Genomic DNA, 12333 nt, shown 5'->3' on the forward strand with positions numbered 1-12333 from the left:
ATCAACACTGCCACTGAGGGGCAGTAAAGAGCCTGGAATAAAACTTCCGTTATGTTCAAAGCACCATGTTTCTCTTAAAGTTAGATTACACATTTGAAATAAATTAGACGCAAAAGAGCCATGGTTTGCCTTTTCAGTCATACAATAGACAAATTGTCTATGACTGTTTTCACCCTTTCGTGCGCAGTGATTCAGAAGTAGAAGAGTTAGCTGACATAAACTAATACACAGTCATTTAATTTCCTGTTTGCACTAATGATTGACTGCATCTTGAAGGATGTTTTGATTGGAAAGGATGATTTCATTCAGACTCAAAGTGATTCTGATTATCTGTGTAAAATGTGGCAATTACTGGTTCTACCATGCACAATGTACAAATCTGCAGCAAAAATCGTCAGCACACTAAAATTTGTGTATTGTAGAAGAAAACTGTGTGGGTAATCTGTAGGCTTGACTTTTAATCAGTGAACTCTGTATCATCGAATTACCATTACAAGTAAAACTATCAAATTAAACAAACTAGTTGACTACTCATGTGCCCTGTGGTGTGTTGACACAAAATGTTCACGATAATTCTACTTTTAATGTTCACAATCATTCTCTTTTGCGTCAATCCGTACCTTATAAAATGCTATTTTTAGAGGATACAATAGTATTTTAGGCTTTTAAAAAAAATTGAAGACGCCTCAGGAAGGAAACAGCAGGGGCGTTGCTTGGATGGTGACATCACATAACGTCACTTCCGCCTTTTGGAGTCATCTTACTGGGCGCTTCTGCTCTCATTCCAGTCGGAGAAGACACGGCGGGCGGACGGACGGACGGCCAGCAAACGAAGTACGGCGACGAAAAAGTAGCGGGCATTGTTGAGACTAAATCTCTAGTTACATAACTGGACTACTTTTTTCAACCACCATTGTTGGATTTTTTTTAAAAACTCGGAAGAGAATCATCCTCTTATCTCTCAACTCAAAATGGAGAACGGCGACAACAAATATCTTCCTGAGCTGTTGGCGGAAAAGGACAGTCTGGACTCGTCGTTCACGCACGCCATGAAACTTTTAAACGCAGGTAAAAGCGACTTTGGTGTGTTGGTGAGCCTTTTTGTGTCGTTTTAAGTGTTGATAAATGTCTGAAAAATCAGTTGAGCGCCATGTTTAACACTGTTCACGTGCGTTGATGTTCTTTGAAGTTACGTGGCCATTACAGCTACACTTAAAAAAAAAACTTTATTTGTATGTTCACTTCCTGCTCATTTCGTAACACGCGTTGGTTTTTTGTCGTCTTCTCTCTAATTTTGTCGCTTATGTTATGTGTTTTCACCCAAAATATACACGTATATCCGCACGCGGTGACTTTCGAGTCTCTTGGTTTAATGGTTCTACAAGTGAGCTCAAGTTAGGAAGACCGAGCAGTATTGCGTTGCGCTCAGGCTTTGTTGCCCCGAGTTCATAGGGTGTGGATCACTCTTTCTTCCTGTTTTGATCTAGGCTCCATTACAGCCATGCCCTTAAAAGCTTAAAATTCGACGAAATTGTATAGTAAGTCGTACTTACCCGTAACATGCAGGTCGAGACCGGCAGTAATGGTATTTTTTCCATTAGAATAGACGAACAAAGCCTCTGCGACCCCCAGTGAGAATAATGGGGCAAGTTCACGCCATCTTAAAAGCTGTTTTACGTTGTTTTTTGGCGCGTATTTACAATTTTCATCTTATTAGGTCTTATTATAGATATTGATAGAATCTGCACGCCTGCCCCTGTCTGTAATCGCAACTCTTTCCCCCTTCCAGAAATTGACAGGATCCAAAAAGGTGAACCCAAGAAGGACGAGTCTGACATGTACTTGGATCTTTTCGCAACAAAGAACATGAAACTTAAGGAGCGAATCCTCATACCTGTCAAACAGTACCCCAAGGTTTGTCTTCTGTGCTTTTATTCACTGTTGTGACAATTTATCTTGCTGTCAAGTTTCAATTACACTCAGCCGCCAGGTTAGTTGGAGTCTCAAATTACTCTTCTTAACCTGGATGTTAACCCGGGACTGTTTATGTGGATGCTTGTACATTTTTTTTGTGAATTGCACTAAACACATAAATTTGATGTGTAACCTTGAGTGGATTCTGTAACAGACACCGATTTTTATGTTATTTTTACATTTCTGGAAGAAGATAGGCTCAGCAATGAATTTCTTCTTTCCATGCTCCACTTTTATAACTCTCGGAATTTATTTGACAGCCTCGGCCCAACCGTCACAGCAGCAATCAGCTAGTTCAAAGCTAGCGCAGGTGGAGATTGACACTTTTTAATCACATGTTGCTAAACGCTCTGATGATAGCGTCCAGTCACTGACGGCATTACAACCCTCGGCGGCTCGTATCGACCTCTCCTTGGGTCAATGTGCTACTTAAAGCCTGCAGGATGCGCAACAAGACCCTTGCCAGTGATTGCTACTAGCCCCTCCCGCCTTTTGTTTTCATTGCCAGGAAGACTTATCCTGTCTTTGTTCTTGTTTCTCAAGTTCAACTTTGTGGGCAAGATTCTGGGACCCCAAGGAAACACCATCAAGCGTCTGCAGGAGGAGACCGGAGCAAAGATCTCTGTGCTGGGCAAGGGCTCAATGAGAGACAAAGCAAAGGTATATAATAATAATATTAATAATAAATACAACAGTCATTTTTGGCATCTGGACACTTGTGGGCGGGGTTTCCTGCAGCCATTAAACATCTGGCAAAAAATTTGCTAATGGCAAAGCTTACGAAAGCCTAGTCACTGCACATCTGTCTTTTTTTAACAGGTTGTGCACCAATTTAGGTAATTATCAGGCCATTACCGGTTGCATCTGAAATGAAATTACCCATGTATTCAAATTTTTCAATATGAACATTATCTGTGTTAAAGGAGGAGGAGCTAAGGAACGGCGGCGAGCCAAAGTATGCACACCTGTCGATGGAGCTGCATGTGTTCGTGGAGGTGTTTGCCCCTGTGCCCGACGCCTACCTGCGCATGGCACACGCCATGGAAGAAGTCAAGAAATTCCTGTTCCCTGTGAGTTGTGCTAAAAACTTCCATTTGAACATGACTGTAGATGATATTTGGGGCGCCCCCTATGGGTTGGGCTAAAAATACTTAGGGAGACATGCTAGGTACATGGAATACAGATATACTCAGTTTTGTAAGCATTAGTCAAATGGACAATGACTGGTGTGTTTTTTTTTTTTTTTTTTTTTTTTTTTTTTTTTTTTTTTACCACGTGCTTTTCAGTCCCCTAAAGGTGTCTGCTGAATTTTATGGTGATTTGGCTAAACTCCCTAAAGTTACAGTTGGATCCTTGTAGAGCGCATTTCTCCTGTCACAGTCCTGTCATTTGTTTGTATTTATACTTATATTATATATTATATTTATACATTCTTATCCCTCCATCAACACCTTTCATGCTTGAATTAGACCGGATGAATGGCTGTGGAGAAAATGTTAACGCACACAGATTCAATCTTGTTCTTGAGACCTTGACTGGTTTTTCCTCCGCAAATTCACTTCTACAGAAAGTCGTGGCAGCCTGTAAACATTAATAGGCCGCTGCTTGACTCATGTCTGGCACAATGACAATGTCAGGATTGCACTCACAGGCTGTTTTTAAAATGCTTTGTGTCCGTTGTGTTAAATGTCGCTTACAGCACAAATGTTGATTCAGCACTGCACGTAACAACAAAGCCCATTCCCCCACTAGAATAGCAGTGTGAAATAATGGTGGCACTGTTTGTCTATCGTCGGGTCTAGTCTAGTAGAGTTGTTTAACTTTCAGACAGCTGTGATTTTAAGCTCACGCTGTGCTGCCTGCACTTACTGGATGGGTTTTATGCTGAGGTTCCTGATTTGCTTTGAGCTCATGCTACTTGTTCTCTAACAATGTTTCACTGTGGGGTTTGCGGAAGGCCTCACATATTTCATTAGGGTGCAATATTTTGAGGAGGGAGGAGAGGAATGTGTTGTGGGAAAAGCTGCCAGGTTTTATTACTTTAATTTGCATTCCAGGCATGATTTAATGCATTTCAGTTTGGAGTTGTTTTTAAATTGTTAATGGCATATCTGCTTGTCCACTCACCTCCATGCAGGATTTGAGGTGCGGATGAAGCAAAGTATGGCCTCTCAAATCATGTGTCTGCAGGTCGTTTTTGGTGACACAGCGCTGCTTATTTGATCATTTCTACCGGGTGTTCACCAAGCTCATCCAACACCTTGAGGGTGTAAAGACCTGTCACCCAGCTGGCCTGTTAGATGCCGGCGCAGTGTCACTGCATGTCGCCATAGTTGAATTTGATATCAGTCAAATGGCTCACACTGTAAGTAATTGAAAGCTGCCATCTGCGCCACATATTTGAGGATGCTCTGTCTTTTTCATAGTCATTAGAGCTCTGTCTCCATTTTACGCGCAGGTTGGGTGCATGAAAAGAATTGATTGGGTCACAGGGCAGCGCTCTAAATTGCTCCCCAAAGGAAAACGGCAGATTGTGTTGCGGGATTTGTGCTTCTCTGTAAAGGGGACTTGCTAATCCACTCAACTTTTTTGTGTGTGTGTGAAATGAATAACGTATTCTGTTCATGCAGTCACACAGACAGGGAGGGCTTTATGTCGCCACAGAAGCTTTGTCTTTGCACATTTGTTAGTTTGCAGGATTACTGAAAAGTACTCAACCGTTTTGTATGGAACTTGGTGGTGTCACTTCATTTCCTCACTTTATAAATGTTTAGAGTAGCTATTATGCAAGGCAGGATTAATAAGTGAGGTTGGGTCTCATGCACGTGCTTGTGCGTGAGTAATCCTTAGCCCAGGACAACAACCTCTTAGAACTGTTCTCAGGCCAAGTCAGTGTACAGTGCTTCACTGTAAGGTGCCCTCTGTGCCCAAGCATGTTATAATATCCCATGTGTGAATACATCCTAAATGTAAAGCTGCAGAGCCGCTACATTTTTTCACAGGACCCCAATACGGGGTTTGCACTCTACAGGGTTTCTTTCTTGTTGGTCACTGCTTCCTCTGCATCACTCTGTCATTTTTTGCTCTACACACAGGATGTGACTGATGATATCTGCCAGGAGCAATTCATGGAGATGAGTTACCTGAACGGAGGCCAGGAGCACGGAGGCAGAGGGAGAGGACTGCGGGGACGGGGCGTCCCCCCAGGACTGCACAGGTAATGACAGACGTGTGCACTGAGGGTGACACAAGGACAGCGTTTGTTGACACTATAACCAAGGATGCGCTCCTGACCTGTTTCCCAGGGGAAGGGGAATGCCGCCACGTGGAGCCGCCGCCACCCGGGGAGCCAGAGGCGGCGCAATGAGGGGCGCCCTGCCGGGCCGAGGAGGGCCCGGTGCTGTATCTGCCAGGGGAGTTGCAGCAGCCCGTGCCAGGCCGCCAGCTGCCGGGCCCCCACAGAGGATGCCACCCCACCAGCACACTCCTGCTGCAGCCGCCGAGAGCTACGAGGAATATGTAAGTACTGTTGAGTGTATACTGTTTTGTTTAGTTTTTGTTTTTCCATAAAACTTGTATTTAAATACTGAAAACGGATGATTGCTTCAGTCTGGTGCTGGCAGCGAGGACGCCTTGACATCCATGACTCACAAGACTCTCCCTCTTGTTCCTTCCCCTCTCCAGGGATACGAAGAGAGCTATGACGGGGTGGCCTACGAGTCGTACGACAGCTATTACAGTCAGCAGCAGGCGTGAGTGACTCACACTTCTGTCTCTGCTTTTTCACCTGCTACCTTCACTTGAAATAGGCTCCAAGACCAGCATGCATTCTGCCTTCTTTTTTTTTTTTTTTTTTTTTCTCCCCCAATTCTGCACCAAACCAGCCTGGATGGTACTTGGCTGTGCTGCTCGGGAGCTTTGATCTCACTCACGGAAGCCAATTAGCATCCCCCTAGACATTTCACTCAATGGGTACTTGATGTTTGCCTGAGATTAAAGTCTGTTTTTTTCTCCCCTTCCTCCTTCCTATGTTGGCCCACCAGAGAGCCAGAATACTACGACTACGGACACGGAGAATCTGCACAGTCATATGATACTTATGGTAAGAAATACATACTATTATTTGTCTGATGGATGAACCAGCATTACCGTTGATATAATTGTGATGTACATGTGTGGCCTTCAGCCCAGGATAATTGGAACGGGACACAGCGAGCAGCTCCAGGCAAAGCCCCGCCTTCTTCCAGAGGTGCCAAGACGCCTTACAGGGATCACCCATACAGAGCGTACTGAAGCGAGCCCCGCCCCCCCCCTTACAGTGTTACCTGTCGTCAGTGGCAGCTGTCGCTTTAAGCAGCCCGACACAAGTAATTGTCCGTTTTGGCTTTGGTTTCTTTTTTGTTTTTTATTTTTAACATTGGACTTTCTACAAGATTGGGACTGAAATTCTGTGTGTGATTTGACTATAATCAACCCACATTCCCCTAAAACACACACACTTATACACAAGCAACCAAAGTGGCTGTTAGAGGGTTTTTCTTTTCCCCGCCCTTTTATTTCTGTTTTTCTGACCATTTCCACCCCTCTGGCTTTCTTGGCATTGTTTTTTTTAAAAGACTGTTTTGTAATAGTAATTTCAAGTTGAAATAGTGGCTCGTACTCCACCTGTCTTAAAGAATCCATTTTAGTTGTTTTTTTAAACAAAGAATCTGTCGAGGTTCAGTTGCAGATTCCCATTTAGGCTACATTTCAAAATTCTGTTAATGTAGTTGAATAAAAGACCTTTTTAAACCTGTAATATAGAAACACAAAAGCAAATATAAAATGAAGTGAAGGATAAAGTTAATGGAATTCACTCTGTGTGATGATTTTGTTTTAAATAGCTCTAAAAGATTCATTTAGATTCAGGCAGCAATATTTGTCATTGTACTTGTTAGAGTTTTGAAATATAGCCCTAATAGACACTGTTGAGATGGACTGTCCTCATATCCTCAATTTGATTTACCATGTAAAACGTACATACTAAGACTCATTTAAAGCAATGGCCTCCTGTTATGCTTCAAAAACAGTTCAGGTCTTCATGTTGTGATCTGATTGTCGATAAACTGCATGCACAAGAAGGATTGGGACAAAAATCTCCACATGGGTCGTCTCTTTTAATAGAGAAGGGATCCTGCAGCTCAATCCCAACTCTTGTACATATTTTAAAAGCTCCTAACTGTACTTATTCTTCACACTAGTCTCTGTACCCTCTCCATAAAATGCATTATGCTACATGTGTAAGCTTGCCTAAATAGGTTACTAAATCTGTCCAAAAGATGTTTTGCAGCAGTTTGTCAATAAAGCTTAGTTGTTTTTTTTAATGAAACGTAACTTGCTTTATTTGTTTCCTGTCGGCAGTCAGATGTAGGGGTTTTTCTTTTTGTTTCTCATTCAAAAGCGCTTTTTAAATCTTAAATGAATGCATTGACGCCTTTTAACTCTACTAAATGATGTCTGAAATGATGGCTTATCAAAAGAGCTCGACTTATTCTCTCTCTCTCTTTCTATACTTTTTAAAAAGGACCCAGAGGTAAGACCTCTAAAATAACCCCGGATAGCTTCCTAATGTGTATAGAGTTCTAAAGCATTGAATGCCTGGGTATGTATAAGACTTTTTCAATCCTCTTACCTGTGGTCGTAATCGTTAATGACAATTGCTTTCATAGTCGCTGCAAATTAACTGAATTCAAACCACCATTCAGGTCTAGGCAGTAATGGCAGTGCAATGGAGAGGATGCTTTTAACCTAGACAACTCCACTGTAAAGGTAACCTAACCCTAAATGTTTAATTTCGTAGTGTGTTTAGCCTTTGACTTAAACCTGCTGGTAAATGCGTAGTCATTTTTAAAAGAAAAAAATCAATAACAAAAAGACTCAAAAGTAAGAAAAAAAACAACTTCCAATATCATAGCAGTAGTAATAATAATCAGGTTAGTGTTAATGCAACTCATGCTGAAATGAACAAAGCCAAATCTAAGTCCATTTTAGTTGTACTGTGTAATGTTTCTTAAAAATGTTACCAGAGCTGAACGCTTGAGTTGCATGAGCATATCGTAGCCATGTTGCATGTTCTTTATCAAGTATCTCCCAAGTGTTCTAGAGGCCGAGTATTGATTTGGGCTTTTTGCTCCTACCAGGCCCGTCTAGGTCGCTCGCTGAGTGCCCGGAGACGCTAGAGTAGACTGATGGAGTGAGACCATGTGAACCTCAGGTTGGTGCTCCGCCCGCTTTCATTTCCATTAAGGACCACTATCAGTCTGCTCTTGCATGCCCTCATCTTTATTACCAACATGTGCTCTAATCATGATGCCTGAAAGTGCACTCGCTAGACAAAACAGGTACCACGTCAATACAAGACCTTTATGGAAAAAGTCTTTCTTGGAATAGATTGAGTGTGCTATTTTGTATTTTTTAACATATTTTGCCCTCGTATAATGCTAAATCAAGAAACCAAAATGTACTATCAGGTCAAAGTTTTAAAACCCCAAAGATCTCAAATCCAAAAGATACCGAAATCTACCAAACAATTTCAAAAGGATTCTATTGTATACTTCAGTTAGCAATAAAGGCTTATTTGGTAATTGTGTATTTATTATAATATTTTGCATTGGATTTCGTTGGATTTTGAAAGATGTAGATCCTTCTAGTTATCAAGCAGTATCATGTGTGACACCCTGAGGTTTTGACTGCAAATTCTCTACAACCACAAGCCCCTTCTTGCTTCTTCTGTGGCAGGTACACGGTCCTGTGTGAGTAACCCTGTTGTCGCTGCAGCTGTAGTACCCTGATGGGTCGGTCGGTTGCTTCGAAGTCACCTGGCGTCTTGACAAGCGCGTGTGGCGCCGCTCGCCTTCGGCGAGACCGGCTGCGCCTGTGTCAGTGTGGTCTTCTCAGGGAAAGTGACTAATGAGCAGCCGTTGCTCAAGGCCGCCTTACGAGAGACGAGCAAAAAGGGACTCGGGCAATTCCAGAAATGGAAACAGTCGGAGGGATTAGTCACAATGTCCTGTCTGGAGGGCAGGAAAAAGTTAAATGAACAGTTGGAGTCAGAGGAGCACTGCTTGGTTAATAAAGTTCACTTGGGAGAGCATCTTTGTTATCCAAAGCATTTTGACCACAACGCATAAGGGGCGACAACAATTACAACCCACAGTGTGTTCTGTTTTCTCCAAATAAGTGTAAAAGCTGGGTCTCTGGAATAGTATGTAATATTTGATCCAGTTGGCCTTGGCTGAGGTCTGCACTCTACTGGTAGTGGTGTGTGATATTGTGATGTATATGGCCGTGCAACATAGTCTACCACACAATATGATCCTCTATAAGTCGTAATTGTAATGGCTGCTCTGTGGTTAGCTCGGCTACTGGAACGATAGAAACTGTACTGCTTAGTTTGTAAGCTAAGCCAACAAAACACTGGCTTTGGTTTGGAATTAAAGTCAGACACCAACCAAACAACGCTGATCTGCAAAACAAGTCATGACCATTGACTTGAACACGTCTAATCTTTTCAAGTCACTTGAACGGCATGAAGAACAGTAGCGATAGTGTTCAAATGCGGCAAAGTACTGTTACCTCAAAACCACAAGATGATGATACAAACCCCACACACCAAACAAGTCGTCGTCCAAAGGCACCAGGTCTATGGCAAGCAGTCCTGCACATGTGATTCTGTAAAAACTATTCAACAATGATGTGACTGATTTATGCCTAAAATAACTGCAATTACCATGATGCATAGAGTGCAGATTCAGTCTTGAAGCTGGGGACATCGAGTGTAGGTAGGACTGCAAGGCTTATAGACAAGTGCAGCTTATATACGTATGCACACCTTTTTTTCCCCCTCTTTACACTTGGTGGGTGCGGCTTATATTCAGGTGCGCTCTGGAATTTATGGTAATTGTCTTGTACTTTTTTATATATAAAATGTGTTTTTATAAATGAGAAATGATAACAGAATTTCATTTCATTTGGGTTTCTAAAAAAAAAAAAAGTAAATCATGACGTACATCGTTATCGGGATATATATTTTTGACCGTATAGCACAGCAATATCTACTGGATGCCTTTGTATTTTGTTTGTTAGTGAGCAGGATTATACAAAAACTCTTTATAGCCATTAAGTATTGGTGCAAATATATAAAGTGCCTTTTTCATTCAGCTTCTTTGGGTTAGTTTGGCCTTAGTGATGAGTTTTAGGTTTCAAATTGTTTTCATGGCAACAAAGCAGCAGTTGAGATTTTCGCTTTTGTCTGATTAAAATGTGGACCTACGATCTTAAAGCTGATTGAATGCCCAAACTGATACATTTGTCAACATCCAGTGTTGAATACCTGCTGCCTGCTAGGATAAAGAGCAGTATTAAACAACACAGCCACTGCTTCAAATGCATTTTCCCCCGCCATCGCACGTATTCAATCAGGATTTTGTGTGTCGACTCATCTTCGTCCTCATCTTTTTTTTTTTTTTTTTGTTTTTGTTTTTTTCAGCTCACCGTCGCAGGAGGCGGCCCCTTGTAAAGTCGTGGCTCGGGGCCCAGATCTGGAGCCGCCGACAGTCTGGGCCGGCCGCCAAGTGGACCCACCGGAGCCAGCTGGTGTAGCTCGGGGACAGGGTCCAAGCTCAGACTAGGGGGGAAGCAGGACAAAGCTCTCAGCTGGCTCATCCTGGAACCTCTAGAGACTAATAATGAACTATTTCTCCTCTTTTTCATAATTTTCTGCCACCAAAGACGTCGGAAATGTAATAGTTCCACTCTGATGTGGTGTAAAATGAGATCTCTTGTTATATAGGAAGCCGTGAAATTGTTTTTAATTCCTATGCTGCCAAATGAAGGGGCGTCTGAATTTCAAGTGTTTAATTGTTTAACATTCCGCCGGGGTGCGCCTTGTCGCAACGTGAAATTAGACCTCCGCCTCGGAGACTTTCAGCAGGCCCGCGGTGTGCAAATCAGCGTCTCAGCAGACATTCCCACACATCTCAGCCCCCCTGAGCATAGCACATGCTAATGCTGGGCTCCATTTGCATGTCCAATCCCCCTACCGCCCCTCCCCTCCCTCTCAATACCAACACTGGGCTGCTCTCTTTTTGTCCAACTATGCTAATGTGGAGGGAAAAGGACAAAACACTCCATTTATCATTCATTCCTTTTGATATTATCATTGATGCTGCTGCTACTTAGCGGTCAAAACTCGCATTCTCAAACAAAACAAGTAAGATGTAGATTACATTTAAAAGGAGTGTCTCACAGGATATAAACCATGTGTGAAGCATATGCTCATAGATCTATTTAACAGGAGATTTCTGCTGTTTTTAAGGATCCTTTGCTAAAATAGTCCTAGATCCTCTATACACAATTATTTTTTTGGTAAGTGCCAACAGGAGGGACATCCAGGACTCAATTTTTTTGAATCTATGAAATAATCTTTTAAAAAATGTATTAACCAATGGTTTCCTACAATTGCATTCAAATAAAATCTTCCTTTGCTGAAATTAAATGTTTAACTTGCCTCATTAGCCAGTTAACTGAGAGCGCAAGCAACTATTGGAAGCTAAACTGAGCAGTGGTAGCAAAAACTGTGGTACGTGCCAGCGTGAAGTGGCAGTTGGTGTAAGGAGTTGGAGAACCATTGCTCTAAGCAACAATGCAGGTGCATGTCATTTTCTTTCATTGTATTGTTAGACTGTAGCCTCAGTAGAGGTGTCGTGTCATATCGCAAAATAAAAAAAAAACTTGTGATAATGACATGATAAATGAATATGAAGTCGATAATTTTGCCGGCCTTCGTACATTGCCTCCAAACAGGCAGGAAGAGGTTTTACTTTGTGCATTTTTTCAGCACACAGCCAAAAGAGTGAGACCTCTTGTCTGTCATAAAGTTTTGTCTCTGTGGCGGGAGTGGGGCTGCTAACATACACAAACCGCAAAAGAGTGGAGCTTCGTGAGGAGCAATGCAAGGTAATGTAGAAATTAAGAGGGGGGAAAAAGATGCTTGCAAAGCCAAATACCCCCCGTGTAGGAATAATGAGCAAGGTGAGCCCATCAACACCAACGAGCCGGTATGCTGAATTTATTTGAAATTGGTAGCAACATAAAAGGCAACAAAACAAACTTGGGGGAGTCAGTTTTCCCATTTGGGAAGAACTACACATGCAGATGCACAGCCCTTGTCCCGTTTGGTTGGCAAAATAAACAGAACAGTGCAAAATGGTGTGCACTGGTCTGAAAGTCATCGCAAAAGAAATGCTGCTCTTTAATACCGTTGAAAAGCCAGCATTTTAAGAAATGCTGCAAACGTTTGACAGGAAGTATGAATTGCCT

General features: G+C 42.3%; 1 protein-coding gene across 1 annotated transcript; it reads left to right on the forward strand.

Annotated features, from left to right (window-relative positions):
* The first annotated feature begins 770 nt into the window (after positions 1–770).
* On the forward strand, positions 771–6829 carry khdrbs1b (KH domain containing, RNA binding, signal transduction associated 1b). Its single transcript, XM_054764482.1, has 9 exons — positions 771–1068; positions 1790–1914; positions 2518–2634; positions 2898–3044; positions 5070–5191; positions 5280–5493; positions 5659–5726; positions 6018–6076; positions 6161–6829. The coding sequence occupies exons 1-9, from the start codon at positions 972–974 to the stop codon at positions 6265–6267; spliced, it is 1056 nt and encodes a 351-aa protein (XP_054620457.1). The 5' UTR covers positions 771–971; the 3' UTR covers positions 6268–6829.
* The last annotated feature ends 5504 nt before the right edge of the window (positions 6830–12333 follow it).

This window comes from Dunckerocampus dactyliophorus, chromosome 20 (assembly GCF_027744805.1).
Source record: "Dunckerocampus dactyliophorus isolate RoL2022-P2 chromosome 20, RoL_Ddac_1.1, whole genome shotgun sequence".
NCBI lineage: Eukaryota > Metazoa > Chordata > Actinopteri > Syngnathiformes > Syngnathidae > Dunckerocampus > Dunckerocampus dactyliophorus.